Source organism: Asterias amurensis, chromosome 16, assembly GCF_032118995.1.
Source record: "Asterias amurensis chromosome 16, ASM3211899v1".
Classification (NCBI taxonomy): domain Eukaryota; kingdom Metazoa; phylum Echinodermata; class Asteroidea; order Forcipulatida; family Asteriidae; genus Asterias; species Asterias amurensis.
In genome coordinates, this window is record NC_092663.1 from 187,624 (window position 1) to 215,487 (window position 27,864).

At 38.7% G+C, this 27,864-nt stretch overlaps 1 protein-coding gene across 2 annotated transcripts; it reads right to left on the minus strand.

Moving 5' to 3' along the window:
- Positions 1–69: 69 nt before the first annotated feature.
- LOC139948719 (protein FAM117B-like) lies at positions 70–27,746 on the minus strand. 2 transcript variants are annotated; one of them, XM_071946993.1, is made up of 7 exons: positions 27,298–27,746; positions 13,536–13,705; positions 12,938–13,012; positions 11,865–12,155; positions 10,933–11,191; positions 10,266–10,389; positions 70–7,297 (listed from the first exon to the last, which is right to left on the minus strand). In XM_071946993.1, exons 1-7 carry the CDS (start codon positions 27,560–27,562, stop codon positions 7,108–7,110), a joined length of 1,374 nt encoding a protein of 457 aa, XP_071803094.1. In that variant the 5' UTR covers positions 27,563–27,746; the 3' UTR covers positions 70–7,107. The 2 variants fall into 2 exon arrangements, with proteins under 2 accessions (XP_071803094.1, XP_071803093.1); XM_071946992.1 differs by having other exon boundaries at positions 10,266–10,392.
- Between the last annotated feature and the right edge of the window lie 118 nt (positions 27,747–27,864).

A 27,864-nucleotide genomic window follows, 5' to 3' on the forward strand; every position in this document is an offset into this window, starting at 1 on the left:
GAGGTGTTATTTTACAGTAATGCATTTAATACTCAATGTAAAAATATACCTTGCACATACACAAAGACATCATACGGATCAATTCAGTCATTTATTTCCTTTGCTTCAAGAGATATAAGTACAGTTTTTTTCAAACTTATTTTTCAACCAAAGAACTTAACTTTGGCTTTCTAGTTCTAAAGACAGCAACAAAAGTAACTAAGCTGTTGTAAAAGCACCTATAGTTTTAAATTTGTAACTCGTAATCTAAAAATGAAAATACCAGGATACAGCAAATTTTATTACAGGGAGTTTGACACCTTGTGTGTTACAATCGGTCAAAGTATTGTTGTCGCGGATAGTGCTTACAGGTGAAAAGTGCCGATTTCCAATGTTGCAGTAACTCCTATTGACATGATTGATCTTTCCTCTGATTCAGCGTGAGGCTAATAGCAGGAATTTTGAAAAGCTGTTCTTGTCAATAGGAGTTACTGCAACAATGGAAATGGGCACTTTTCACCTGTAAGCACTTACCCGCGACAACAATACTCGACTGATTGTAACATACAAGGTGTCAAAATCACCGTAATTAAATTGTTCGTCTCCTGGTATTTTCATTTTTAGAATAGGAGTAACAACATTTAAAATATAGGTGCTTTTACAACAGCCGAGTTACTTTTTTTGCTGTCTTTATTACAACTACCATACTTTCAAACTAATTGGACAAAATAGGACTTTTGTCTTTTATGGCATTTAAAAATTTAACTTGAAATTAAAATGCTTTGTAGCACAATAAAATTCTTGCTATAATTGTTACAAAGAAAGGATTTATTAAAACAGCAATGTCACAATACCAACCATTGATGCACATGTTTATCAATGTATAAACAAAGCAACTGAAATGTTATTTTTTTATTAACAAAATCACTTAACACACACACACTCAAAGCCTTTTATAATGATCCTTATATGTCAAATCATTCATGGTTCATTCTTGAAATGAAATTCATTGCCTTCTTTTGTGAATCTGTCCAGAAAGATGAAGAATTTCCTTCATTTAACATGTTTAACAACTATTTATAGGACTTTAGACTACTTGTAATGTCACAGTCAATTGGGTCATTCACACTATATAATATACAAAGTCATTCCAGCCCATCAGCATTGTAAAGGCTGAGTCACATTGCAGCGATAACGAAAAACGAAAACGATCACGACCTAAAGAGTTGAATTGCTCCACGTACTCATACAACCAATAGAATGCCTTCTCTTTGCGCCGTGATCGTTATCGATTTCCTTAATGCTGTAGTTGACTCCGCCTTCACTCTGGGTTAACTTTGTTGGGTAGATGTAGATGGATAGGTTTTACCAACATAACAATTCAACACATTACATTTTTAAAAGACTGTGTTTAAAGTACACCTACATGTACCTTTCACGTTTCAATTCACTAAATCATCAGTCATATCTTTCATATCAGTCATATCTTTTCAACCAATTTGTAAATGAACGTTTGATTCTCTTCTTAACTTTTGCCAAATTCGCAAGATATACAACAACTATCTTGAGAATTCCAAATACTGAAATAAACATTCAGAAGATAGATACAATTGACGCGTCAAATTAAAAGAGAGTTCTCAACAAAATCTGACTATTAAAGCCAGTTCAAACTCTGAATCCAGTTAAACCAACAGGGCCCAATTTCATAGAGCTGCTAAGCACGAAAATTTGCTTAGCATGACATTTCTTCCTTGATAAAAACAGGTTTACCAACCAAATTTCCATGTGATTTTCAGGATAAGCAAACAAAAGCTGAATACCAGTAACAAGCACTGTGTAACAAATGGAAATTTAGCTGGTAATCCTGTTTTTATCTGGGAAGAAATTTCAAGCTTAGCAAAATGTTGTCTTAGCAGCTCTATGAAATTGGGCCCAGGGGTTGATGATGCCCTGATTGCTCTTCTTACATTTAAGGGTTGTTCCATTTCATGTCTGTTTGGTCTTATCATACATTCATATCTTTACAAGTAAACTTAGCAATTGGTGTTGTTCCTGTGAACGATCTCTCGTATGACAATCATACTAAGTTGCCCTTTAATGTAAGGGACATTTTCCATTGTTCTCACATAACAACAATGTTTATCAGTCCAACTTCCTACTCCTTTTTTTTCTCAGATATAAAAACAATTCAAACTGCATTGTACACATCACTCAAAATTTCTTCTAAAAAATAAAAACAAATAAAACCAAATTTTGTACAGTTGGTCCAGTGCAATAATAATAATAAGAAAATGGATCAATAATTGATTTCTTTGGTATTAAAGTTTTGTCTGTTTGTGGTGGAAAGGCTTTGCCCAGAGCATGCATAAATTAAAGAACACATGTTGCCTTACATTTCATTATGTACATTATAGAAAGGTTTGCAGTAACACCATGTAATGACTATCTCTAATGAGTTGGGGTGGTTCTGAAAAGAACTGTTGGTTTTTAACTGGACGTTTCGATCAGTATGCTCTGATCGTCTTCAGGAGAAAAGCAATTATGCACACTGTTGTATAACTTGTATGTTGAGTGATGTAGCACAATGATAGAAAGTATCTGGCCCCTATTTCATGGCTCTGCTTACCGCAAAAATATGCGCTGATGACAATCACGATTCCCCGCTTACATGCTAGCGCAAACTTCTGCGCTAGACCTGTAAGTGTAGAATGCCTACATGTATGTAACGTGGAGTATGCATGCGCAGAAGCCAAAATTCGCCACTAACTTGTGAAATACGCTTGCTGTAAGCACAGAATTCCTTGCTTCTTTAAGTGTTGATTCTGTGCATACGTAAAGCAGAGCCATGAAATTGGGCCCTGTTCTATACTTTATTTCTAATCAGTTGGTTGTGTCAAAAACAAATCAAGATAATGCAACAGTACAGATTATTAAGCGCCATTCAGAAAAGCAGCCTAAAATAAATCATGGACACTGAAATACAAGGGTTTCTCAATTACAGTTAACTTGGAACTAGATTATATAGTTGAATAAAAAAAAGCACAAAATGATATATACATTGAATACAATGATGGTTGTGTTTTGGGGGAAAATTCATTCAAACCATCTATACTATCAAATAAAAATAACAAACATCTTTTAATACAGCAGTACCAAACATCAAGTTAGATTGGGGACACTGTGCCTTACTGTAGGTCGAGTAACCCATGATGGGTCAAAGTTCATTGTACAAGCTGAGAGGGATAACCCATGATGGGTTAAGTTCATTGTACAAGCTGAGAGGGATAACCCATGATAGGTTAAGTTCATTGTACAAGCTGAGAGGGATAACCCATGATGGGTTAAGTTCATTGTACAAGCTGAGAGGGATAACCCATGATGGGTTAAGTTCATTGTACAAGCTGAGAGGGATAACCCATGATGGGTTAAGTTCATTGTACAAGCTGAGAGGGATAACCCATGATAGGTTAAGTTCATTGTACAAGCTGAGAGGGATAACCCATGATGGGTTAAGTTCATTGTACAAGCTGAGAGGGATAACCCATGATGGGTTAAGTTCATTGTACAAGCTGAGAGGGATAACCCATGATAGGTTAAGTTCATTGTACAAGCTGAGAGGGATAACCCATGATGGGTTAAGTTCATTGTACAAGCTGAGAGGGATAACCCATGATGGGTTAAGTTCATTGTACAAGCTGAGAGGGATAACCCATGATGGGTTAAGTTCATTGTACAAGCTGAGAGGGATAACCCGTGATGGGTTAAGTTCATTGTACAAGCTGAGAGGGATAACCCATGATAGGTTAAGTTCATTGTACAAGCTGAGAGGGATAACCCATGATAGGTTAAGTTCATTGTACAAGCTGAGAGGGATAACCCATGATGGGTTAAGTTCATTGTACAAGCTGAAGCTGACAGGGGTATCCCATGATGCATCAAGTTCACTGTACAAGCTCATGTAACCATCAGGGGTAACCCATGATAGGTCAAAGTTCACTGTACCAGATGGGTCAAGAAGCAGACAGGGGTAACCAATTGGTCAAAGTTCACTGTGCAAGCTGATGAAACCATCATGAGTAACCGATGATGGGTTATTTTCAATGATACCATAAGGAGTATTATGTAGTCAACTCAATTTCATGCACAAACAATGGAGGCTTCAACAACATTTGAAGTAGCTTGTGTCCTAAACCACCCAATAACACTGTCCAAACAAAAATCACAAACACACAAAGCCCCTAAAAATGTCTAGCACTAATAAGTATTACAAGTACACATAGACAAGCAGAAATCTGTACACACAGTCCTATTGGATTGTGTTATAAGGTGTAGACTATCTCACAATAATTCTCTCATCATAAAATGCCTTGCTCAATGTACATGTACACATTGTACAATGAAGTCTGTTCTTGTTCTTGTGCTACCAACATGACCAATGAGAAACACTAAGAAAAGGCAGACTTACATGTAACTGCAGGAATTGACTGATCTTGAATGTACACATTATTACCAAATACGTGATCGCATGTCTATTGCAACCAAGAATCTTTTTGCTTTGCCTTTTATCAACAAGAAACCCAGGCCACTTTACTTGAATAGCATGAATTCAAACTTGAATCCTACAAATCAGTGGTTTTAGTCCTGAGATGAGAGTTAAGACTTTTGGTCTGACAAATAATTGCCCAACCTGAACAGACAAACCTTCAGCTCAACTGTGAATGTGTTATCAAAATACACAGCTTCAAATGCCACAAAAGGATGTAACTCAACTTGAGTTGCATCAAATTAAGTGCATTTTTGGCTGTAAAACTTACACATAAAAAAACACAGAGAGAGAAATGATGAGAGAGAAATGAAATGACCAAGTCATTCCAAGTTATTATTGAGAGGATTCTACATGTACCTAGCTAGCACTGTTTGGAGGTATTATCTACCATTGAACCAAAGGCCTCAAATCCAGTCATTTCAGCACTGGCCAGTAACACAACAATCCAGGCGACCAAAGGATTTTCCAAACATTATTTTTGAGATTTACTTCAATTTAGGCTTTTTAAAGACACTGGACACTATTGGGAATTGTAAAAGACTACTCTTCTCACTCAGTGTATCTCAACATACATGTACACGCTTTAAGACACTGGACACTATTGGTAATTGTCAAAAAGCAGTCTCCTCACTAGGTGTATCTCAACATATGCATAAAATAACATACCTGTGAAAATTTGAGCTCAATTGGTTGTTGAAGTTGCGAGATAATAATGAAATAAAAAACACTCCTGTCACACAAAGTTGTGTACTTTCAGATGCATGATTTTGAAACCTCAAAATCTAATTCTGAGGTCTCAAAATCAAATTTGTGAAAATTACTTCTTTCTCGAAAACTTTGTTACTTCAGAGGGAGCTGTTTCTCACATTTTATACTATCAACAGCTCCCCATTACTCGTTACCATGTAAGGTTTTATGCTAATAATTATTTTGCGTAACTACCAGTAGTGTCCACTGCCTTTAAGCCTATAAACCCTCCTCCTACAGGTTGGGCAAGGATGAATAAAAAAAATGGTAGAAAACATAATTATTTGCTTCAATGAAGTTTGTTAGCTGCAAGACCAGTGGCCAAGTGGCCCTATTACTGCATTAACATAAACATACATCCAAACGACCTCTACTATTTGATGCATTAGATGACAATTAAGTACAGATTCTGAAATGCACCCAAATTAAACATTGAGAGTAGCTAACTGGCTGGAAATATATGTCCACCCAAAACTTGTCCTGTACATTGGGATTTCCTGCTCTTTTCAGGTCGTTATATTTGATGACAGGACAAGGATTTGACAGAGAATTTCACTATATAAAAATGGCTATTATTTTGATTTATTAATATTATTATATTTTTATCAATGCCTCATTTTGCATAGTTTTGACCTGCTTGCATGTAGTGTCTTTTTTATGGCCACATCACAAAAATGAACAATTGTGGCAAAACTCTGTACGATTGTCCAAAGTGGTAATAATAGGTATGACCAGTCAATGTGGTGGGGCCAGTACTATAGCTACATGCATTGCTGCATGTATGTGTTGAACTGGGAAAAGGTCTCAAATGTTTTTAACCCGCTCAGTTACTTTCTCCGCAGTTCAGTGTTTTGAGAAGTGTTATAACACAGCATTATGAGTAAATGCTCATATGTAATTTGGTTGATTTCATTTATTTTATTTGTACCACAAAAATAAAAAGATAAAATAAACCCATTTTGATGGATTGTTTTAATCTGAATTGTCTACAAGTAACTTTCGATGAGCCCTTTTTTGCATAATTTGTTTTCGAAGTCTAAGATGACAATACAATTTTAGAGTTTAGTGATATCAATGTAATTCATCTTGAATGCATTGCAATGTATAACTTTTTAACTCACTTGTTTCCAAGATTATACCAGTCAACTAATTATTGTTTGTAAATGCATGTTTTTTGACAATAAGGGATATATACAGAGAAGAACATCTCGTTCTTTCAAAATTAGTCTTTTGCATTGTTTCTGCAGAAACAGAAAAACCTTAATCGGTTTTTTGTGTGTGATTTTGTTAGAGGTCAAGTTCCATTTTCTCCAATGGTATTTTACAACAAGGAATAACTGTCAAAACAAAAGTACAGTAACTACAATTGGTTCTACCTTTTGTTAAGTGTTCTTGGTTCTAACTGTGGTTTATTGGAAACAAAAACTTGAGTTTCCTTAAATGGGAGAGCACTCCAAATACAAGATTTGCTTCAGAAGCAAAACTGCTGCAACTGTTGTGACCATAGACCCTTAAAAGATGACATCACTAGTATTACTCCCCTTGATACAGTACCTACATGTGCACGTCAAGCACATTACATTAGGAAAACTGTACAAACATACATTGTACATGTAATCCACAATGGCAGACCTCAATGTTCCAATACAAATAATAACATCACTGGGAAGGGTCTATGGTTAGACAATGGATTGTAATGAAAATGGACTGTTTGTATACAATACATGATATGATGAATACTGCATGTACAATGAATAGATTCATCTGGTGTAGATACCACTCATCAACCATAGCAGCACATTGGTCTCTACATCAGGCTGAAATGAAACTAATACCTAGTCTCCACATCCAGCCGTTTGAGTTTGTGTAGCAGCAACTGCAGCTTGTGGTGACTTGGTGAATTCTCCTGGTGGGTAGTTAGGAAGCAGAGGACAGAAGGCTGAACTATCACTGGGTTTTAACTTGAATGATACCTTCTTGTCTGGACAATACTCTTGTGTTCCTTCAATGAATAGTGGAATTCGACTGAAACAAAATTAAGAATAATAATAATATTTATAATAATGCCTTCCATGTCACACACATCACAAAGCATAATAATAACAAAGTTTTGAAGGGCACATTTTAACTTGGTGTCAAATCCAAATGACTACAGTTAAAGGAGTACATTGCAATGAAAAAGAGGCAATTGCACACTGTGACTGTAAAATTCAACTAATAATAACAGACCCTTGGACAACCCGTAACCGGCTCCAAACAATGTGCATCTACCATTACTGTCTTTTTGGGAATCAATTCCTTTGTGCACATTTTGACTCTGAAATAGATTCCCAAAATGGCAGAGAGGATTGCCGCGTGTAGGTGCGTTGCGCATTGTGCAAGGGGTCTATATTTAACTAGCTTTATGATTTGAAATACTCCATTCTAATTGTCAGAAGAATCGCGTGGCCAAGCTAGCATGAATCGCGGGGCCAAGCTAGCATGAATCACGGGGCCAAGCTAGCATAAATCGCGGGGCCAAGCTAGCCTGAATTGCGGGACAAAGCTAGCATGAATCGCGGGGCCAAGCTAGCATGAAACGCGGGACCAAGCTAGCATGAATCGCGGGGCCAAGCTAGCATGAATCCATGAATGAGCCCAATTTGGAGCCCAAGCCGTGGTTTCGAAAAGTGTAATGGTCTGACTTGATGCTAAAACCTAAGCAGCTTGCTAAGAAGGCAAATAAACTACTGGAAGCTGAATGCTAAAACCTAAGCAGCTTGCTAAGAAGGCAAATAAACTACTGGAAGCTGAATGCTAAAACCTAAGCAGCTTGCTAAGAAGGCAAAGAAACTACTGGAAGCTGAATGCTAAAACCTAAGCAGCTTGCTAAGAAGGCAAAGAAACTACTGGAAGCTGAATGCTAAAACCTAAGCAGCTTGCTAAGAAGGCAAAGAAACTACTGGAAGCTGAATGCTAAAACCTAAGCAGCTTGCTAAGAAGGCAAAGAAACTATTGGAAGCTGAGTGCTAAAACCTAAGTAGCTTGCTAAGAAGGCAAAGAAACTATTGGAAGCTGAGTGCTAAAACCTAAGTAGCCTGCTAAGAAGGCAACGATACTGGAAGCTGAATGCTAAAACCTAAGCAGCTTGCAAAGGCAAAGAAACTATTGGATGCTGAATGCTAAAATCTAAGCAGCTTGCAAAGAAGGCAAAGAAACTACTGGACGCTGAATGCTAAAACCTAAGCAGCTTGCTAAGAAGGCAAAGAAACTACTGGAAGCTGAATGCTAAAACCTAAGCAGCTTGCTAAGAAGGCAAAGAAACTACTGGAAGCTGAATGCTAAAACCTAAGCAGCTTGCTAAGAAGGCAAAGAAACTACTGGAAGCTGAATGCTAAAACCTAAGCAGCTTGCAAAGGCAAAGAAACTATTGGAAGCTGAATGCTAAAACCTAAGCAGCTTGCTAAGAAGGCAAAGAAACTATTGGAAGCTGAATGCTAAAACCTAAGCAGCTTGCTATAAAAGCAAAGAAACTACTGGAAGCTGAATGCTAAAACCTTAGCAGCTTGCAAAGAAGGCAAAGAAACTACTGGAAGCTGAATGCTAAAACCTAAGCAGCTTGCAAAGAAGGCAAAGAAACTATTGGAAGCTGAATGCTAAAACCTAAGCAGCTTGCAAAGAAGGCAAAGAAACTACTGGAAGCTGAATGCTAAAACCTAAGCAGCTTGCAAAGAAGGCAAAGAAACTACTGGAAGCTGAATGCTAAAACCTAAGCAGCTTGCTAAGAAGGCAAAGAAACTACTGGAAGCTGAGTGCAAAAACCTAAGCAGCTGGCTAAGAAGGCAAAGAAACTACTGGACGCTGAATGCTAAAACCTAAGCAGCTTGCTAAGAAGGCAAAGAAACTACTGGAAGCTGAATGCTAAAACCTAAGCAGCTTGCTAAGAAGGCAAAGAAACTACTGGAAGCTGAATGCTAAAACCTAAGCAGCTTGCTAAGAAGGCAAAGAAACTACTGGAAGTTGAATGCTAAAACCTAAGCAGCTTGCTAAGAAGGCAAAGAAACTACTGGAAGCTGAATGCTAAAACCTAAGCAACTTGCTAAGAAGGCAAAGAAACTACTGGAAGCTGAATGCTAAAACCTAAGCAGCTTGCTAAGAAGGCAAAGAAACTACTGGAAGCTGAGTGCTAAAACCTAAGCAGCTTGCTAAGAAGGCAAAGAAACTATTGGAAGCTGAGTGCTAAAACCTAAGTAGCCTGCTAAGAAGGCAACGATACTGGAAGCTGAATGCTAAAACCTTAGCAGCTTGCTAAGAAGGCAAAGAAACTATTGGAAGCTGAATGCTAAAACCTAAGCAGCTTGCTAAGAAGGCAAAGAAACTCATCTGATCATCTGAAAAGTTGCATGCTTGAAAGGTATGAGAATAGTTTGTGCATCTTGCATAACTGACTGTCAAGGTACAATAACACTCCTTAGAACATTGTGGTGATTCAGAACACAAATCAGTTTTTATGTAAACAATAGGCTTTTTACACTATTGACCTTCGATCCGTGTCGAACCTTATCCGGATAGGGTCCGTGTTGATACGGTAAAATTTCAACACAGATACAAACAGCTTTGCTCTAACACTAGCTCTGCAGGAAATCAGCTTTTTGGTTACACGTGTAACTTTCCATACGGATTAAGTGTGACCATTTCACATTACAATGTCTTACACGGATCGAAGCAGGACGCATCGCGGCGCGAGTAGTTGCGTAGTGTGTGGATGACGCCACGCACACTCAACATGGGTTGAAAACACCCAGAGGTGTTCACACTACAGCTTTCGATCCGTGGTGGGATCTTCGACACGAATAGAGATTTATCAAACCACCCCAGGGCAGGGTTGGTTTCGCCACGGATAAACACCATATCCGGATCGACACCGTGTTGAAAAATTTTTATGTGAAGAGGTCAGTGCACATTGTCCAGACTGTATTCATGTGTGAAAAGGCCTAATGTTCAGATAACCTACCTTGGTTCTTCAATTGATCGGACTTTCTCACAGCCATCAGGTGGGTCTCTGGTTAGTTGATACGTGTTATTATGACTAGGGGAGGATGAATACTTGCAACTCTGTAGTTCTGATGGTGAGGATTCTTCTAAAACAAAGAACAACAGCATTTTCAGTAAACAAGATCTATTAATGTTTGCCAGATATCAGGTCTCAACCTTAAAGAAATTAAGGGCAAGCCACTTGGCTTCATCAAAATTCCACAGGGCTCACATCCAATTAAATTGTCTACATTTTCCCAGACCACTTACATTCATATCAGACAGGCGTGCCAGAGTCGCGCCGAACCAAATAGATTAAAAGTGACTCTAGGTGGACCCAAATAAATGTTGGTTTCAGACGGACAAACTTAAACCTAATATATACATTGGTTCAGCTCATGACAAGATCTACGTTAGAAACCAAGGCGCTCCAGGGTCGTTCCGAACTACTGCAACAGTCGATCTTTCCACTTCAAGTGCGTCCAGTCAAACTTTCATGAAATTAATTCAGAATTTGGAACTCATAACACAGTTTATAAGTCTAGAGTTCATGTTATATATTCACATATCTCCCTGGTCAATTATTACCTACAAAACAATCACTGCTTAAATTGCATATACTGCATACATCTTGGGACGGTACCCACCTTTTTCTACTTTGACCTCTCCATTACCCGTTGAGCTTGACCTACTAGAAGGTCGTGATGGTGAGCCATCCATTTGAAACGTTGGTGATGTAGAATGACTGCGACTACCTGAGCCTCTACTTCCTGTCTCTTCACTAATATTGCCATCATCCTGGTTCCCTGCAGGAGTCTGGGTACCAGTGTCATTAGTATGTAGAACAGGGGGTGGTGCACGACGCCCATCACATGTTGGTTCCTGAGTTTGTATAATTACTCCTCTCTATAAATGTAAATCAAAGCATGACCAGTGAGGTAATGTACTTGAGAACAATCAGGGATATCAGAAGCATTTAACTCTGAGCTGGAAAAATGTGAGGGCATTTTTAATTAGCTTCCCTGTTCTGGGAAGAGTTTTTCCAGTATAACACAATAACAAAGACTTTCACATCAATCACGTGTCAATAGCAAGAAACTGGTGCCCCCACAGCTTTCTAACCTTAAGAAAATCCTGATTTAATCGTATTCTCACAGTCTGCCAGGCGTACTCAAGACGCACATCGCGCATATCCCTTCGATGCGTTTGCTTGTTAAGGCTGTCTTGCGTCTTACAAGCGAATGTACTCATACCCATGTACTCGGCAGCAGACAACACTGTGAGAATGCGATCAAAAATTGCATTTTCTTTAACATTGGGAGCTGCATTATACGAAACTCACGAAATAGCGGATTTGTGAGGAACGTATAACGACCAAAACCCACTGAGAAAAATGCATGCTGCCATTGAATATGAATCTGTTGAAATTAGTGACTTCTTGCAGGTAAGACCTGAGTTATGAAGCTTTGAAAATTTTCCGCCCCAGAAATGGACCCTGACATCCAGGGCGTTACTGTTTTATAATGCGAAAGTGTTAGGCCGCCAGGGCTTATGTAATTCCTACTATAATAGAACTAACCTTTTCTCCCTCCTCTTCTTGATGCACACCATGAAGGACTAATCTCTCAATCTCTTGATTTAAACCTTCAACACTTCCTCTGATCTTAGGTGTAGGTGCCTTCAAGGAATTATTAGGCACCGCGATGGCAGTAGAACGAGGCAAAGTCTGGTTAGTTGGTGCTGCTGATGGGCTGTTTGAGGGTGTTGTGTAAGTGGTTGGGGTGGAATGATTAGCATGTACAGGTGAAGCTCGTTGAGTGCTGGCAGTAGACTGGCGATTACCCTGTTTACGAAGCTGCTGCCTTAGTTTCTGACAGAAATGATAAACATCCAATGATAAACAAATATTACTTCGGATTATAAATTTGTTTGAGAAGAAACATAGTCATTTGCACACTTGAGTAGGAGACTCTCTGGGACAATAGGTGGCAGCAGACTTACCGGGTAAAGCCATTGTTCTCGGAACTACGTAAACAATGGAAATTTACCCGGTAAGTCTGCTGCCACCTAGCGTTGGAAAGTCTCCCATTGTCGCCGAATTGCAGACCACATTGGGCTCATATTACACAAACCACAACCCATCAAGTACCGTTTGCAGGGAATGAGGAAGGTCCATGTGCATTATGGTTGCTTATTGGTTAACTAGAATAAAATGGGCGAGATCTAGCTAAATATGCACACATGTAAGAACAGACATGCGCAGTAGACACTTTAAAAGACACTTAATGTGTGTGTAACTAATAGGCCCATGCTTTAACACCATGGGTAGACCAGGCCTTGCACTAACTTTTTTCCTTAACTAGCCCATCGGGCTAGTCAGCTGTACTCAGCCCGCATAAATTTTCACAAGCCCTTGGTGGTGACTTGGCACTCTTGACTAGTGATTGCACGCCGGGCTAGTGTCTAAATCGAGCCCTGTAGACAGTACACCCGAAAAATGTATACCTCCATCATTTTTTTATATAAATTTAAAATGCTTTGTGAGACGTCAGAATTTAAGACTTAAAAAATAAAATGCGATATCATTGAATATCCTGATATATTTTGGATACACCGTGGGTTAAAAAAATCAATATCGCCCAAGCTTCTTACTTCCTTCAAGTTGTCTGCACTTCCCCAAGACGATGACCTCTTGTGTGATGACCCTTTTCTGTCCGATTCCTCTGTCTGAAAAAGGAATGAACAACAGTATACATTAATGAAGGTTTAAAAACCAATGATACATTGTAGCTACAGGTCCTATATGTAGCTATACAAGAATAAATGAAAATAAATATGTAATTGTAGGGTTCTGACCGTCTACACTCACAGAATAATCCTCTACAAATACTAAAACACTAATTACATGTAGTCTTCTTTGAACCCACAAGCCACCTGTATACTTTAACAACAGTTAGGGAGTTTAACTACATGTAATTAAAACTTCATGGCATTGTGCAGACCACAAACATTTCTTTGGCCACCCTGTGGTGCGTTTTCGCACTCAACTAATAAGGCCCAATAAATAAATAAAACAGTTGATCACACTCCGACCTTTTTGGGGGGCCACGCATCTTTTTATAAACTATTTTTTTTCTTCTTCATGTTATGGTCTCCATGCCACTACCAGCTTGTTGGCAAACAGAGATAGTCTATTCTGTTGATACATTCTACATTGACCAAGCAGGAAGTGGATGTTGACCAGCCTTACCTGTGTAGATTGGTCTTTCTGGTTGGGTTCATGACTAGTAGTAGATGTGGTGGAAGAAGAATTGACAGTCTCTGATCGAGGCCAGTAACCTGACAAATAAGGTACAGCAATTGTATCCAGCGAGTTGGTACGACGTATAGGACTAGCTCGTACTGCTTTCGGCTTTTCAACTGCAATTCAATTCAAAAACATCAGTATTAATTCAATGAGCAAGCTTACATGTTGATAGTGCCAGGCATTCACCCATTAGTAAATACTTCATTATTGTATGAAGGTACACTTTAAGTCTTCAGCTTTGAAATACCTTGAAGTGTTTGCCATGCTGTCATTATTCCAAGCAAAATGCAAGGGGAAAAATGGGAAAAAATGGGAAAAAACCCAGAGGGCCTACAAAAGCATTGTAAATGTATAATTAGTGTACATACATGTATTACGTATGTAAGAAATAAAGAATTTCATTTGCTGTATAAATTAATACAATAAAGTAAAAAAAACACAAAAGCGAGTAACTAATTATTATTTTCCAGTTCCAATTTACCTCCATGGCTCAAGTTAACAAGACAGCAAAAAGAATGACGTTTGCTGTTTAGCAGATACAGTATGGTTTATTTCAGTGTTAAGCAAAATGTTGCACATTAATTTGACAACAGTCATAGCATGTCATTTCATTAAGTTCACCACAGATGATGACATCACTTACATGACTTAAGCCCGGTTCAGACTTCCTGCGAATCGAATGCAAAGTGAATGTTGACAAATGTTGACAAATTCGCAACGAAACGTTTTCGACAATGTATTTCAATGATGAAATAGAGGTCACTGATTTTGTTATATTTATTTTTATAGGAACAATCATAAACATACTAAAAATGTAAAGGAAAAGACTGTAACAAAACAGTTACTTTAGTCTTGCTCTCACATGGCTATCTTACAAACCCTTTGGTCCATTAGTGTGGAATAGCCCATAATGAAATGCCATGTTCCTGTACATTGTATGATGCAATGTAAAGTGGACATACACTTGTTGGATTCCAGTGGATAAATAACTATATAATTTTATATTATATATTTTTTACTGCGCCCAAAAGTTTGTATTATTGTAATGATATACAAAGCTTCTCCTTCACAAAGTATACATGGATGTACCTATGTAGGATTCATGCTGATGTTGAACCCATCTCATAATTATATGCATGCATAGGGCTGTACATTTTTGATAACTGTTGTACATTGAACAGTATGCGTTTATATATATTGCATGAAACTAAATCCATATATGTATCTTAGGAAAAAACTGCGCATGAAGAAAACACAGTGCCTAGGGTGAAAGGATGGACACAAACTTTACCTTTAGTGTGTAGCTTGTCTATACCCATGTACAATACAGCTTTACAATGCACGGTACATAGTCTTGACACTGTACTATAGGTACATTTTGGTAGAAATACATCAAGTTTATATTTGACATGTTTGAATGCAAGATTTACCTTGATATGAAAGCACTCAAAACCTTTACAGTACATGCATACATTATGCCTACAACTGTACACATGCAAGAGTATTATTACATTTACATGTACAACTACAATACATTGTGGCATACATACATGTATCCTATATATATGTATTTAAACTATTTTATGTTCTGTGTCATGTGGATGAAGCAGTACATGTATTTAAACCATAAGTGTGCCTTGGTTCATAGCTCTATGCTTGGTCACACGTCACACCAGTCACACTGTACACTGATGGGTGTGTCTCCACAGTGTGCTACATCAGTCACATCATGGAGGTACAATTAGGTGGTCACACTGGATTTGTGATTAACAGTAACACTAAGGCAATCATATTGGTTTCGTGTCCAGCTTGGTTTTCACACTCAAAAGAACACTAGTTACAAAGTACAGTGTGTGTACACTGTATGTTAACTAGTTCAGTGTACTATCCCTTGTATAGCCCGATCACATTAAGTCTAAGCCAAGGAGTCTATTAGGACGATGCCTTGACCAAACTACACTCCTCTAATCAAATGTTTTTATTACTTTTTGATAAATGTTAAAATTGGGCGAAGGGGGGGGAGGCTGAGGGCTAGTGGGTGTATATATTTCACCACAATACATTTTTCAAATAAACACTGGCCAATAACTGCTTACTGGCAACAGACTGCTTATTGGCAGCTGCAAGAAGTTATAACACACAGTGGAAAACGGAAACAAAAAGCGGCAGAGTTGGATATGGAACGCAGATGTGGTATATTTCCACGGACGTGCGAGTGGCAAACTTCAAGCAACACATGTGACGATCAGCATTTGACGCAAACGCGCCACTTTAGAATTAACTTTAACTTCTCTATTAAACTTCTCACAATACACATAGTTAGAACACACTGTACACAGGGTGTAACATGGGCTGTGCAAAAAGTCTACCAGCACCAACTTGCAGCATGTCCATGCTTCAGGGGCTTGTTATGTATGTAAGGCCTTGAACATGAGAATGATGACCTTGAAGTTGATCTATTGATGGATTGGAAGCCAGTCTACATGTAGTTTGATGAGTTCCGGCTGATACTATAGAGTGGAACTTGCATTGCTTGTGATTATAGCCGAGCAGCAGTTCACTGAATGTTATTTAGCTTCCTTTTGAGTTTGTGACTGACTCAAATCAAAAGACTATTTCAAATCTTGACACTTGCGCAGACACGGTCATTGCTATTATTAGTCAAATAAGACCCCAAGATTGCTGAGCAGCTAGGTTTCAAATAAAGTTTCATCTCCAGCGAGCGATGGGTCGCTATTATGTCAAGCTTGACAAATTTGATGACATCCAAGTCTATATATGTACAACAGTTCTGCAGCCTTTGACTTTGGACACATTTTGAAGGACCTCAGACCATTCGACAGGTCAAATTAAATTGTGTAGATCTGAGTGAGTGTCATGTTTAGGACTGGATAATCTGACCAAGAGGAAGGACTGACCAAGGACTGACCCCTGGGGAACACCAGACAGCAGATCATGGGGTGTTGAGAACTCATTTTTGATATGGAGACATTAGAGAGATTTCGCAAGCGTGCGGATACAGATACAGATACGGATATGATAACCGTATCCGTTCACGTCAGCTGCGTGTTGGATTTTGTTTCACAAACTATATGTTTCACTTGAGTGCGCTCGCATTCATCATGAGTGTTTTTCTGACAAACATGACCGGTGATAGAGACCCCGTGTTTTATACACTGCATTTTCTCATCGTTCTCGACAGAACAAGCAGGAAACCTGGTTTCACGCTTAAACATCCTGATAGGAGGAACCAGGTCAGACACAATGGTGGCTGATTAACAAAGAAAACAAGGAAAACATCCAATAATGGGAAAAAAACATCATGGACAAAACATCTAAAAATTTATACATTGTCAGCCTGAACTCATCATTTCAACCCAATGTCTGTACAGTATGGGAATCTGGCCTAACATCATAATGGACTAAGTGCTCAGTATACACATCTGCGTGTGTAATTGTTTGTATTGAAGACTTGATTGGGACCAGCCGACTGGACTCAAGCTTTCCAACCAAGCAGGGCCCAATTTCATGGCTCTGCTTAGCGCTTACAGAAGCAGGGAATTCCGTGCTTACAGCAAGCGTATTTCACAGGTTAGTGGGGAATTATTGCGTCCGCGCATGCCTAGGCATTCTACGCTTAGAAGGCTACACAGAAATTTGGCTTGCAGGTTAGGGGCAAATTCGTTAGCGCAGAAATTCGGCGGTATAAGCAGAGCCATGAAAGTGGGCCCAGACCAATCATGTGCGGTTACCAGCATGTTCTTTGTCATTATTCATTGAAACTACTACATGTTGTACCTCATGAACGAGTACAAGAAGGCAGATGTGTCTTGATAACATCAAGTTGTGCACAGAGGGAGCTGTTTTGGGGCAACTATTTTCTTACAAATTACATGTACAGTGTGTGTGTCAAACAATGTATTGGCTGCAGTAATTGGAAAGCTCTCCAAGCTTTGCATTTCAATGTATTTCATGACCTTTCAACTCTCACTATAGTTGTGACCTTGCTTCTTGCAGTGTCCCAGCACATGTACATGTACATGTAGTTACGTTCTGCGCAGATTAGAAAGATTGGTACAGTACATGAGAGTGGTACATCAAAGTTACATTCATTCATTTCTTTACCCAAAGTTCATTTACCTGATGAAGTTATTCAAGATTAATTGTATAACTGGACAAATAGGCCTATATAAAAAGGAATGATTATAAATAGCTAATCAGTTACTATCAATGTCATGTCAACTGGCTATGAATTTTTCCTGGTGAAATATAGACCCATTGCATATGACGTCACACTCTCAAAAAAGGAGGCAGATCATTGGACAATAACTGTTCTCTGTGCGTAAAAACATAAGCATGACCTCAGCGTACCTGTAGCGTTTCGCGTTATGCAAGGGGGAGCTTTTTATTTCGTACACTATAAAGAAAGCGCATCCAATTAATGCGCGTAAATTTGGGTGTCAACTCTCTTTTGTGCATATTTGTATACAATTTTGAAACCCAAAATGACATCAAGGATAGGCACATGTGAGTACGCTGCATGTATTGCAAGGGGTCTATTCTGTATGAAACAACAATCCTTCAAGCGACAACACAAAAGTGTAAGGCCAGGGCTAGGAGACCACCAACATACGTAGGGCTATACTGCTGTAGATAGCTCAGTTGGGTAGAGCACTCGCATGTTTACTCGGAGGCCGTTGGTTCAAATTACGTTCTCATAAATTTGTCTTTATTCAACCCCAAATTGTTTGAAGTTTAACCCAGTCAGTTTCACCTTACAAGTTGATTATTACTCAAAGTTTTAAATGAATTAAAGAAGTGCGATGATAATTAGATTTATAACACCCCTTGCAAAGATTCTGCCTGCTCATTGGTTTAGAGCGCGTCACATGACATGTCTTAGTTTTGCTACACGACGGCCGTCGGTTTGCCATGCGCTAGTCCGAAGACTAGCACATGGCGTCGTGCGCTAGTCCGACAGACTAGCACACGGCTTGCAGTACCCAGACGTCCGTTGCGTGTACGAGTATGATAAATTAATAGTCTGTAACCATTTCGGATTGCACGACACGACATGCAACACATTCAGCAAAAGTGTTTGCAATCTGTATTCGCGTCGTCCGTGGATTGTAGCATTCAGGTCTGTAACTTAATAATAATAGTACAGTATTTAGAAATGTTTGGGGTGTTATAAAACAAATATTGACTGCTTTTACTCGTGCAATGGTTAAAAACTATGACTCCCTCGGTGATCCCCGGAGCGTTCTATTTTCCCTCGGCTTCGCCTCGGGAAAACAGAACGCTACGGGGATCACCTCGGGAGTCATAGTTTTAACCATAGCACTCGAAGCAGTCAGTATTTGTATACTAACTTGAGTGATACAATGACGTCATGTACTGTTCAGTCTGTTGCATGTTTATGGCAGCACACTCCACACTCTCCCTGCCCATGGCCCATGCTGCAATGTATACACTTGTTCCAGTTTCTTGGGGCATTGCCAAGTTCCCACAATGTAGTTTTCAATGTGCAATTAAATTAAGTTCAGTGGGCGGTTGCAAACTGCTGTGAAGGTTGTCCCATTATAAATGCACAATTCATCCATGACATAGCGTCAAAAATTACAAATTTTTGCAAATCGTTGTCAGTACCAAATCTTTACGCTGTCAATGATGACCTAATGTTGTTATATAATATTAAAGTGAAATACATAGGCCTACATGTAGTATTGGCAGGGTGCCGAAACAGACATGGTTTGACCATGGAGGTACAATGTAGAAGGTGACTCAATTGGTGTTCCCGGATTGGCAAATCTGTTCATTTTCTTATGCGAAGTATAAACAAACCTACAATGTAAGTACTTGTATATGGTTTGTGATGTATACAAAGGGGATTGTATTGATTTACTACACTGTATCTAATTCTAACCAAGACCATACACAGGTAGTTAACATTCCATTGGGTATATCTTACCAGTGTCAGCGCTTGGATTATTTGACGCAGGTATTAAATAAAGGAGGGTCCCCAAGACGATGGTGACTAAACATGCAAATTTTGCATGAGGGCACTATTACGTGTATGTCAGTGACTTCTAACTGAATGGGACAATTAACATTTAACCAAGTAGTTTATCCTAGCTCATCAACAATGATTTCAGAGAAACACACCAAATAAACGTAAGAAAAACAATGCAAGCAAATTTACGGGTGCAATTTCTGAGTTCTACAGTACATACATGTACATGTACCCTGCATACATACATGTACATGTACATGAGTGTGATTATCCCCGGCCAGTTTCTTCCTCCATGCGGCCAGTATGCAAGTTGTACTTGACTTGAACTGTGTGTCGTGCAATCATGGCTATGCAGAGCTATAACTGGACTTGGTACATGTATTTTACTGGCCGGTTTAACTATGACAATGCCTCCAAACAAGCCTCTTTGGTTCGGTAAATGGGAGTAGGAACGAGTGGAAAGTAAGTATTAAACCGAACAAGGAATACGGTAGCATACATGCTGTAGGCACACCAACCATGTACATGTTGCTACACACCAGGTACATGTACCCATGTACATGTAAATGTACACCCTCTTGCACGTGTTGCAGGGAAATCTTGCAGTAGCATGTGGTACTGTGTAATGCATTATGTGGTTCTCATGTCATGTGATGAAAATTAAAAATGGCAACTATCATGCCTGTTGGCTGCACCAAAACAATTCACAAAATAAAATGCATTATGTGGCCTAATGTACATGGACACAATACATACATGTAGCCCCCTGATCTTCAACATTGTGAACAGTAGTTTCTGTTTTAAAGAAAAGTCTTCAAAAACATGAATTAACTTAAGAAAATGGAAAAAAGCAAAAGATTGAAGAAATACTGCAGACTGCCTGTTTATTTATAGGCCAACATGTATTTAATCCCTTCAAGATCATAATGAAATTAAGAGGGTTTCCTATCTTTGTATCCTTTGGTACAATAGCATACATGTACATACATGTGCAGTCAATGATAATTGTTTTAATCACACCAATAATTTACTGAAAAAATATGGGTCATATTTTACACTTTCTGAAAGATGAGGCAGCTGTTTAAATATGAGCAATTTTTGAATGTCCCGGTCAACACCAGCACAAAGCAATAAATTATGCACGATTGGTTGCTATGATCCCAGGCATCCAGCCTTTAAATAGACTTTTCATTCATACATTGTACGTATCTCACAGGAACAAGCCTCTGCGATGCTGGAAATGTAATAGGCATTCCATGATACAGAGGTCAATTTTGCAATAGCTCAGTGCAACCCAAGCCACAACTCTTTGTCTATGTGCCAGGCAGTGGTTAATGGAACCATGGAACTGGGTGTTTATAAAACAGTTTCAGTGAGGATGGTGAATGTGTAAAGACAGTGCAAACACGAGTGTATTATTAAAAAGCTTTAAAAAAACTGATCATATTATAAATGTAATATTTATATTAAAAAACGTTTAATATTTGTAATTTATATTTATAGTGACGGCAGCATTGGACGAGGGACATGTAATAAGACATTGGAAGGTACAATTAAACAATATGGCATAACCATGTAATGGGAGTTACTGCTTGGCTTGTAAGTTGTATTACATGGTACATGGTACATGTACAACAGGGGTGGCTCAGCGTAAACCGGCTGAAAAATTACCATCTTATTGGACAATGTGTCAAAGTGCTCTCTACACTATGATTGATCAATTTGTCATTATTTTAGCCTACATGTTCTCAGGCCTGTATGCTTCGTTTTTGAAAGGGTAAGGGCACCAAGGCATTTTCTTCTGGGTAAAGGGCACCCTATGATGAAATTTCAAATTTGTACTGGAGCATTTCAAGGGCACCAAGGCAATGACCAGGGGACACGGAGGCAATCGCCTTCGTTGCCCCCGTGAAGTATCAGGTCTGTGTTCTTGTTAAAATATATCCCAACATTAAATCAGGGCCTAAACACAGAAAAAGTTGCATGTTCAGCAACCCTGCGGCCGATTTCACGAAACGCTAGGATTAATCCTAACATGGGTTAGGCAGGTAACCCGTCCTAACTTAGGATGGGTTTAATTCCTCCAACGTACTTGGATACGGAACTGAACTCGTGTTAAGTCCTAAGATTAATCCTAAGTTAGGTACATGTAGAGTTTGGTGAAATCAACGGCTGACTACTTACAATTTACACTGCGTTAATGAGGAGTTTTTCCCTTTCTGATAAAAAGCAATTTTGGTCATAAAAAACCCACCCTTTGACAAGAAGTGTGTTTTCCCTCATTTGATAATAATAAATCCATCTTTTCTCAAGGTGCCCCTATGGAAATGATACACGGATATTAGAATAACGGAATACTATGAAGTCAGCCTTCCATTAGGCCTCATTGTATTGTAGTGCGAGTTACATGTAACATGGAATTGCACAACCAGTCTTGAGATTGAGCAATGCTATAGCCATTATGTATCTCAGGATTGAACCTGCACCCTGTGCTCAAATTGATGATCTTGCTCAATTTTAGGATTTTGTGAAAGATGGCTCTGAAACAAGATTTGTTTTAGCTGGGCTTTAATGAAAAAAGTTGTTTGGATACCAACAAGCATTTCAAACATTCTCATCACTTATGCACTGCTAATAAACTGTGCACAAGAAACTCATCTTAAACAGTTTGATGTGGGAACAAAAAATTGTTTTCCCCATATAAATACTGTTTTTCTTTTTAAATAACTTGTTTAAATAGCTTCAATTGTTGTCGAGTTTGTTAGCAGCTCTTAATCTATCAAATATCTATCTAGTGCTTCAAATTTTTTAATAGTTTAACTCAAAGTATATATTTATATTTGTTTATTTATAGTATCTAAGTGTTTATCATTGTGATTTTTTTATTTATACTCTATTCGAGGATTGGATAAGCAGGCTTTTCAGTCATAGTGTAGTAGTACGCTTTTATTTATTCTGGCCGTCTTAGAATGGATTGTTGTCCTCCACATCCCGTACCTGTCCTGTACCCTTTTGTCTAATCCCGCTCCTCTAGTTACCCTGTATTTAAGTTACCTTTTTTGAAGTCTTATTATCCTTGTTTTACTTGTATGTATTTGTTTTTGACACTGGCCGAATAAATAATAATAATAATAATAATAATAATAATAACTAAATAAGGGAAAAATGTTGCATCTATGCGATTCCGTGTTTATGCTGTGATGGCTGTTGTAAACAAACCTTTTATCTACCTTATTGATCTACTAAAAAATTTCCCAGTAAAAAATCAACCTTTTTTCTAGCAATTTTGTCTGTCGATGAAACCAAGTTTGGACACCCGTAAGGGCCTATATTGGTGATATTTGTTCGCGGTCGTGTTTCTGAAGACCAAGCAGACAATTAGAAAGCTGTTATACATGTATAATAGCTGATTATCGACCCCCACCCAACCCAAGGGAAAATACGGCATCCAGGAGAGAGATGAAGGCAAAAAGAGGCTTTTCTCAACATGGCTTTTCTCAACAGCATTTTATCCTGTGTATAGACATATATTGTTCCAACTTTGAGTTTCAATCGCAATTGGACAAAATTGGTTCATGGCATGAACTTCATGGACACCTACATGTACGTATGTACACGTACAGCAACTGAAAATCAACCAGATTTAACCATTTCACACTGAAAATACCAATACTGGTAACGTTATACATGCTAAAATAATGTTCATCTCACTGGGACAAACATTTTTTCGGGATAATGTTTTACTCATTTGAATTCTCAAATACTACAGCACCGCAGCTTTATCACCAAGATCTTCAAACTGTTTAAAGGCAGTGGACACTATTGGTAATTGTCATAGACTAGCCTTCACAGTTGGTGTATCTCAACATATGCATAAAATAACTAAACTGTGAAAATTTGAGCTCAACCGGTCATCAAAGTTGCGAGATAATAATGAAAGAAGAAAAACAAGAAGTTGTGTGCGTTAAGATGGTTGATTTCGAGACATCAAGTTCTAAATCTGAGGACTCGAAATCAAATTTGTGGAAAATTACTTCTTTCTCGAAAACTATGCCACTTCAGAGGGAGCCATTTCTCACAGCGTTTTATACCATCAACCTCTCCCCATTACTCCTCACCAATAGATGTTTTATGCTAATAATTATTTTGAGTAATTACCAATAGTGTTCACTGCCTTTATGTTTAACTTAAAATCTGTGGACACTGTGTTTTGTGTCCTACAAAAAGTACCAAAACCCTGATTTTATTAATTTTCCCAGTAAATGTATTTTCAATACTATTTGCTAACGGTACAAATTGTTTGTCTGGAATGTCGTTGATGATTCAGTAAGTTTCATTTAATGAATTTTCTTTTGCAAAAGTTGGATCCTTCACGAAACAGCAAGAACACACCAATTGTTGGCGCTTCTATCACTTAATGTCGTACATGACTTATCTCAGCTGCCCATTGTGAACGTGCGCTTCAGTGCTGGGTCATTCCATGTCAAATCACCCCAAAAAAAGACAATTTTAAACCCTACCCTCTTTAAATTTGCTCAAATTTTTTATATTGGGTAATAATGGCTCAACAAGCTCAAATTTCAATTTTCAGCTCTATCCGATAAACTGTTTTCGTGCTACGGCATGCACTTTCTCGTTGATTTCGGTCAAAATGCGCCTGACCTCTGACATTCAAACAACCATAAATCGGTAACCATTGGGTCAAATTTGTTGAAACTGGTGTCTTTTGAAAGGAAATTGCATTAAGCTTTCCAAATCTGCCATTACTTTTTTTGTAGGAACATGTTTAGGTTTAGTAACCTTTTGACCTTTACTTTGACCTTGGATTTGACCTTGTGGATCACGTGATCTGGAGATGAACTTCGGTGAACATTTACTCCCATATGTTTTCTCAACAATATAAAAAAATTAGAGATATAATAATTTTGGCTTGCTTTCAGGCTCCGCTCAAAGTTGCCCTTACTTGCCTATTCCTGTTCAAAGTACATGTACATTACATACATGTCCATACATATGTATATCATGATGTTGCTAGAGGTCCACTAGCCTCACTTGATATACATACGTATGGACATGTATGTTATGTACATGTACTTTGCGTAGGAATAGGCCAGTAGGGCAACTTTGAATGGAGCTTGAAGGCAAGCCAAAAATATTATAACTCTAATTTTTTGATATTGTGGAGAAAACATATGGGGGTAAATTTTCACCGAAGCTCATCTCCAGATCACGTGATCCACAAGGTCAAATTCAAGGTCAAAGTAGGGGTCAAAAGGTTATCATACCTAAACATGTTCCTACAAAAAAAATAAAGACATATTTGGAAAGCTTACACAATTTCCTTTTCAAAGACACCAATTTCAACAAATTTGACCCAATGGTTACCGATTTATGGTTGTTTGAATGTCAGAGGTCAGGCGCATTTTGACCGAAATCAACGAGAAAGTGCATGCCGTAGCACGAAAACCGAAAACCGTTTATCGGATAGAGCTGAAAATTGAAACTTGAGCTTGTTGAGCCATTATTACCCCATAAAAAAAATTTGAGCAAATTTGAAGAGGGTAGGGTTTAACCCATTGGGTGATTTGACACGGAATGACCCTGCTACTAATGTAGTGCTATGCCCAGATTCGCACAACTTGTTGTCAGGTTGAGTTTTGGTTTTGAGTGATGAATAGTTAATTTTAAATGGTCAAATGTATGAATGTGGTCAAGGAGCCTATATGGTCTACTAACCGACTCACAGTTATGTACGTTAATGCATCAAATTGGTCTGATATCCACCGTATATCTAAAAACATTGATTGCCGGTACAGCACTAGCTAGCAAAACATTGCAGCGACCATGCAGGTGGTATGGACTGAATGATTTGGGCGCCATTGTTTTTTCCTTCAAAAAGAATTTTTTTGGGAGGCAACGATTCAATTCTGTAAGTGTGAAATCAGTTTAATTCAAGCTGAAAGGATTGAAGGATTGTGTCATTGATGTCTGATTGTGTTTTGTAGTTATGTTGTTGTGACTAGTCGAGAGCGACACAATATGGTTCACCAAACAGGAATCAGCAATCCTGAGTCACAACTACGACACTAGTGGTCCAGGCCTAACCAATACACAAGTGGTGTTGCACCACCTACAAGCAAGTTGTGGCAATTTTGGTGCACAGAAAAAAAAATTCCACGCGTATCTGAACAAGATTAAATATATCCCAACTGGGAACCTGTGTTTATCGCCTAAGTACGATTACGACAAACTAATACGTGACATTCAAACAGACCCATTTTTAAGTGCAACTGCAACGATGATTTGATTAAGATGTTGTTTTTATTGGGCCTTTTATGAACAAAAATCTGCAGACAGGCATACAACAAAATGAACATTTTTGACGTTTTGCTACACGATACAGTTGGTCAATATTGGTCAGGAGGTCGTCGGAAGGCCTGCTCTTTGCATGATCGCATGCTGTTAACTCAAAATCGTAGACTTAGTTCTTAATCTGCCATAAGTAGATGTTTTATAGATTCATAATTGGGACACTTTTGATTATGGGGCAGACGTCAAGGGGTGGAGGAGGGGTTTAAGAATAACCCATCCAAATGTTGAAAAAACGTTCAGTTTTACCCAGACTAGGGGCAGACGTCAAGGGGTGGAGGAGGGGTTTAAGAATAACCCATGATCCAAATGTTGAAAAAACGTCCAGTTTTACCCAGACTACCCACGCCAGTGGTTAAAAAAAGAACAAGATGTTTAAGTTTATCCAATTCCAATGAATCACAGAGGAGTAGGAAAAGTTTCCGTATGGCGCCACCACTTTTTCATTCGAAATAAAATAATATAGTATCTAAATTTCAAGTACCTGATTGATATATCCCTTTTTTTTTGTAAAAATGAGTGAAAAAGTGGTGGCGCCATACGGAAAGTTATCCGAGGAGTAAGATTACTATGGTAAAACTGAACACAGTCAAATCAGAATGTGAATTATGGGAACTGGCTAGTTTTTTTAAAAAGGTTGGCAAAGCATCAATCCGGAAACACCAGTGAAGTTGATTTTTTAACTTCAAATCAAGAGTTTCAAAAGTTCTGGGCCCAATTTCATGGCTCCTGCTTACCGTGCATAAAGCATAGAATCGGCGCTTACAGAAGCAGGGAATTCTGTGCTTACGTCAAGCGTATTTCACGAGTTAGCGTAGCTGCATAAATCGGTCCAATCCACTCCCTGTTACGTGTTAGCCCCATAAATTATGTCTCACAATCCACTTTGTATCCAATCTCAGGATAGGGAGTGGATGGACCGATTTGTGATGGGGCTAGGGTTAGCGGGAATTTTGGCTTCTGCCCTTGCGTAATCCATGTAACTAGGCTTCTACATGTTCTACGCTTACACAGAGCTAGCGCAGAAACTCATTGCTTGCACGTAACGTAAGCGGAGAATGGTGATCATAAGCGCAGAATTCGGCGGTAAGCAGAGAGCCATGAAATTGAGCCCTGCTCTACAAAATTACCAACCACCAACTTAATTAATTAAATTCATAAAATGAAATAACTAATACTATTATTTTATTAGGCCCTAAAAAAATAATAGTAATGACTAATATATATAGGGCCTATAATCTCAACAAAAATCCCGAAATAATCTTGACTTTGTTGTGAATAGTTTGTAGACACGGAAAAAAAACATAAAAACTAATCCCTCACCCCTGAAACCTGGTGAGCTAGGACTTCTTTCTGGTGATGCTCTATGATCTGGCGACCGCCTGTGTTTCACTTTATGATTTTCTCCGGTGGTCCATGGTTGCGTCGGGGACGAAGCTAGCGCTGGGCTAGAGCGTCGCCCATTGCTAGCCCGTGTTGGGCTGCTCTGTCTGACCTGTAACGTGACGGGTAGTGTAGCTCGCATCGGCTGAGGCCCTGCTCTGGGAGAAGCATTTCTTCGCGAACGCTGCGGTGGTTGTGAAGACATTTTGGTGATAAAAAATTACCACTGCTTCGTATTGGTACCTCTATAGGTAAGTTGTTCAGAGGAGCACACAAAAAGCAAGGAAAAGGATGGAAATCCAGCTGTTTTATACGAGGTTACATTCTCACGACCGCTCGGGAAGAGCTAGCTGTCGGCCAGATCCACCACTGCTGATATTGTGTGTGTGTGTGTGTGTGCGTACCGTGTGTGTACTGTGCATGCGGACGACGTACATGTACATCCCACTTCCAGTTCTCTTCCCTATACACAAGTCGTATCATAAAACACACGCACACGTACTCGAT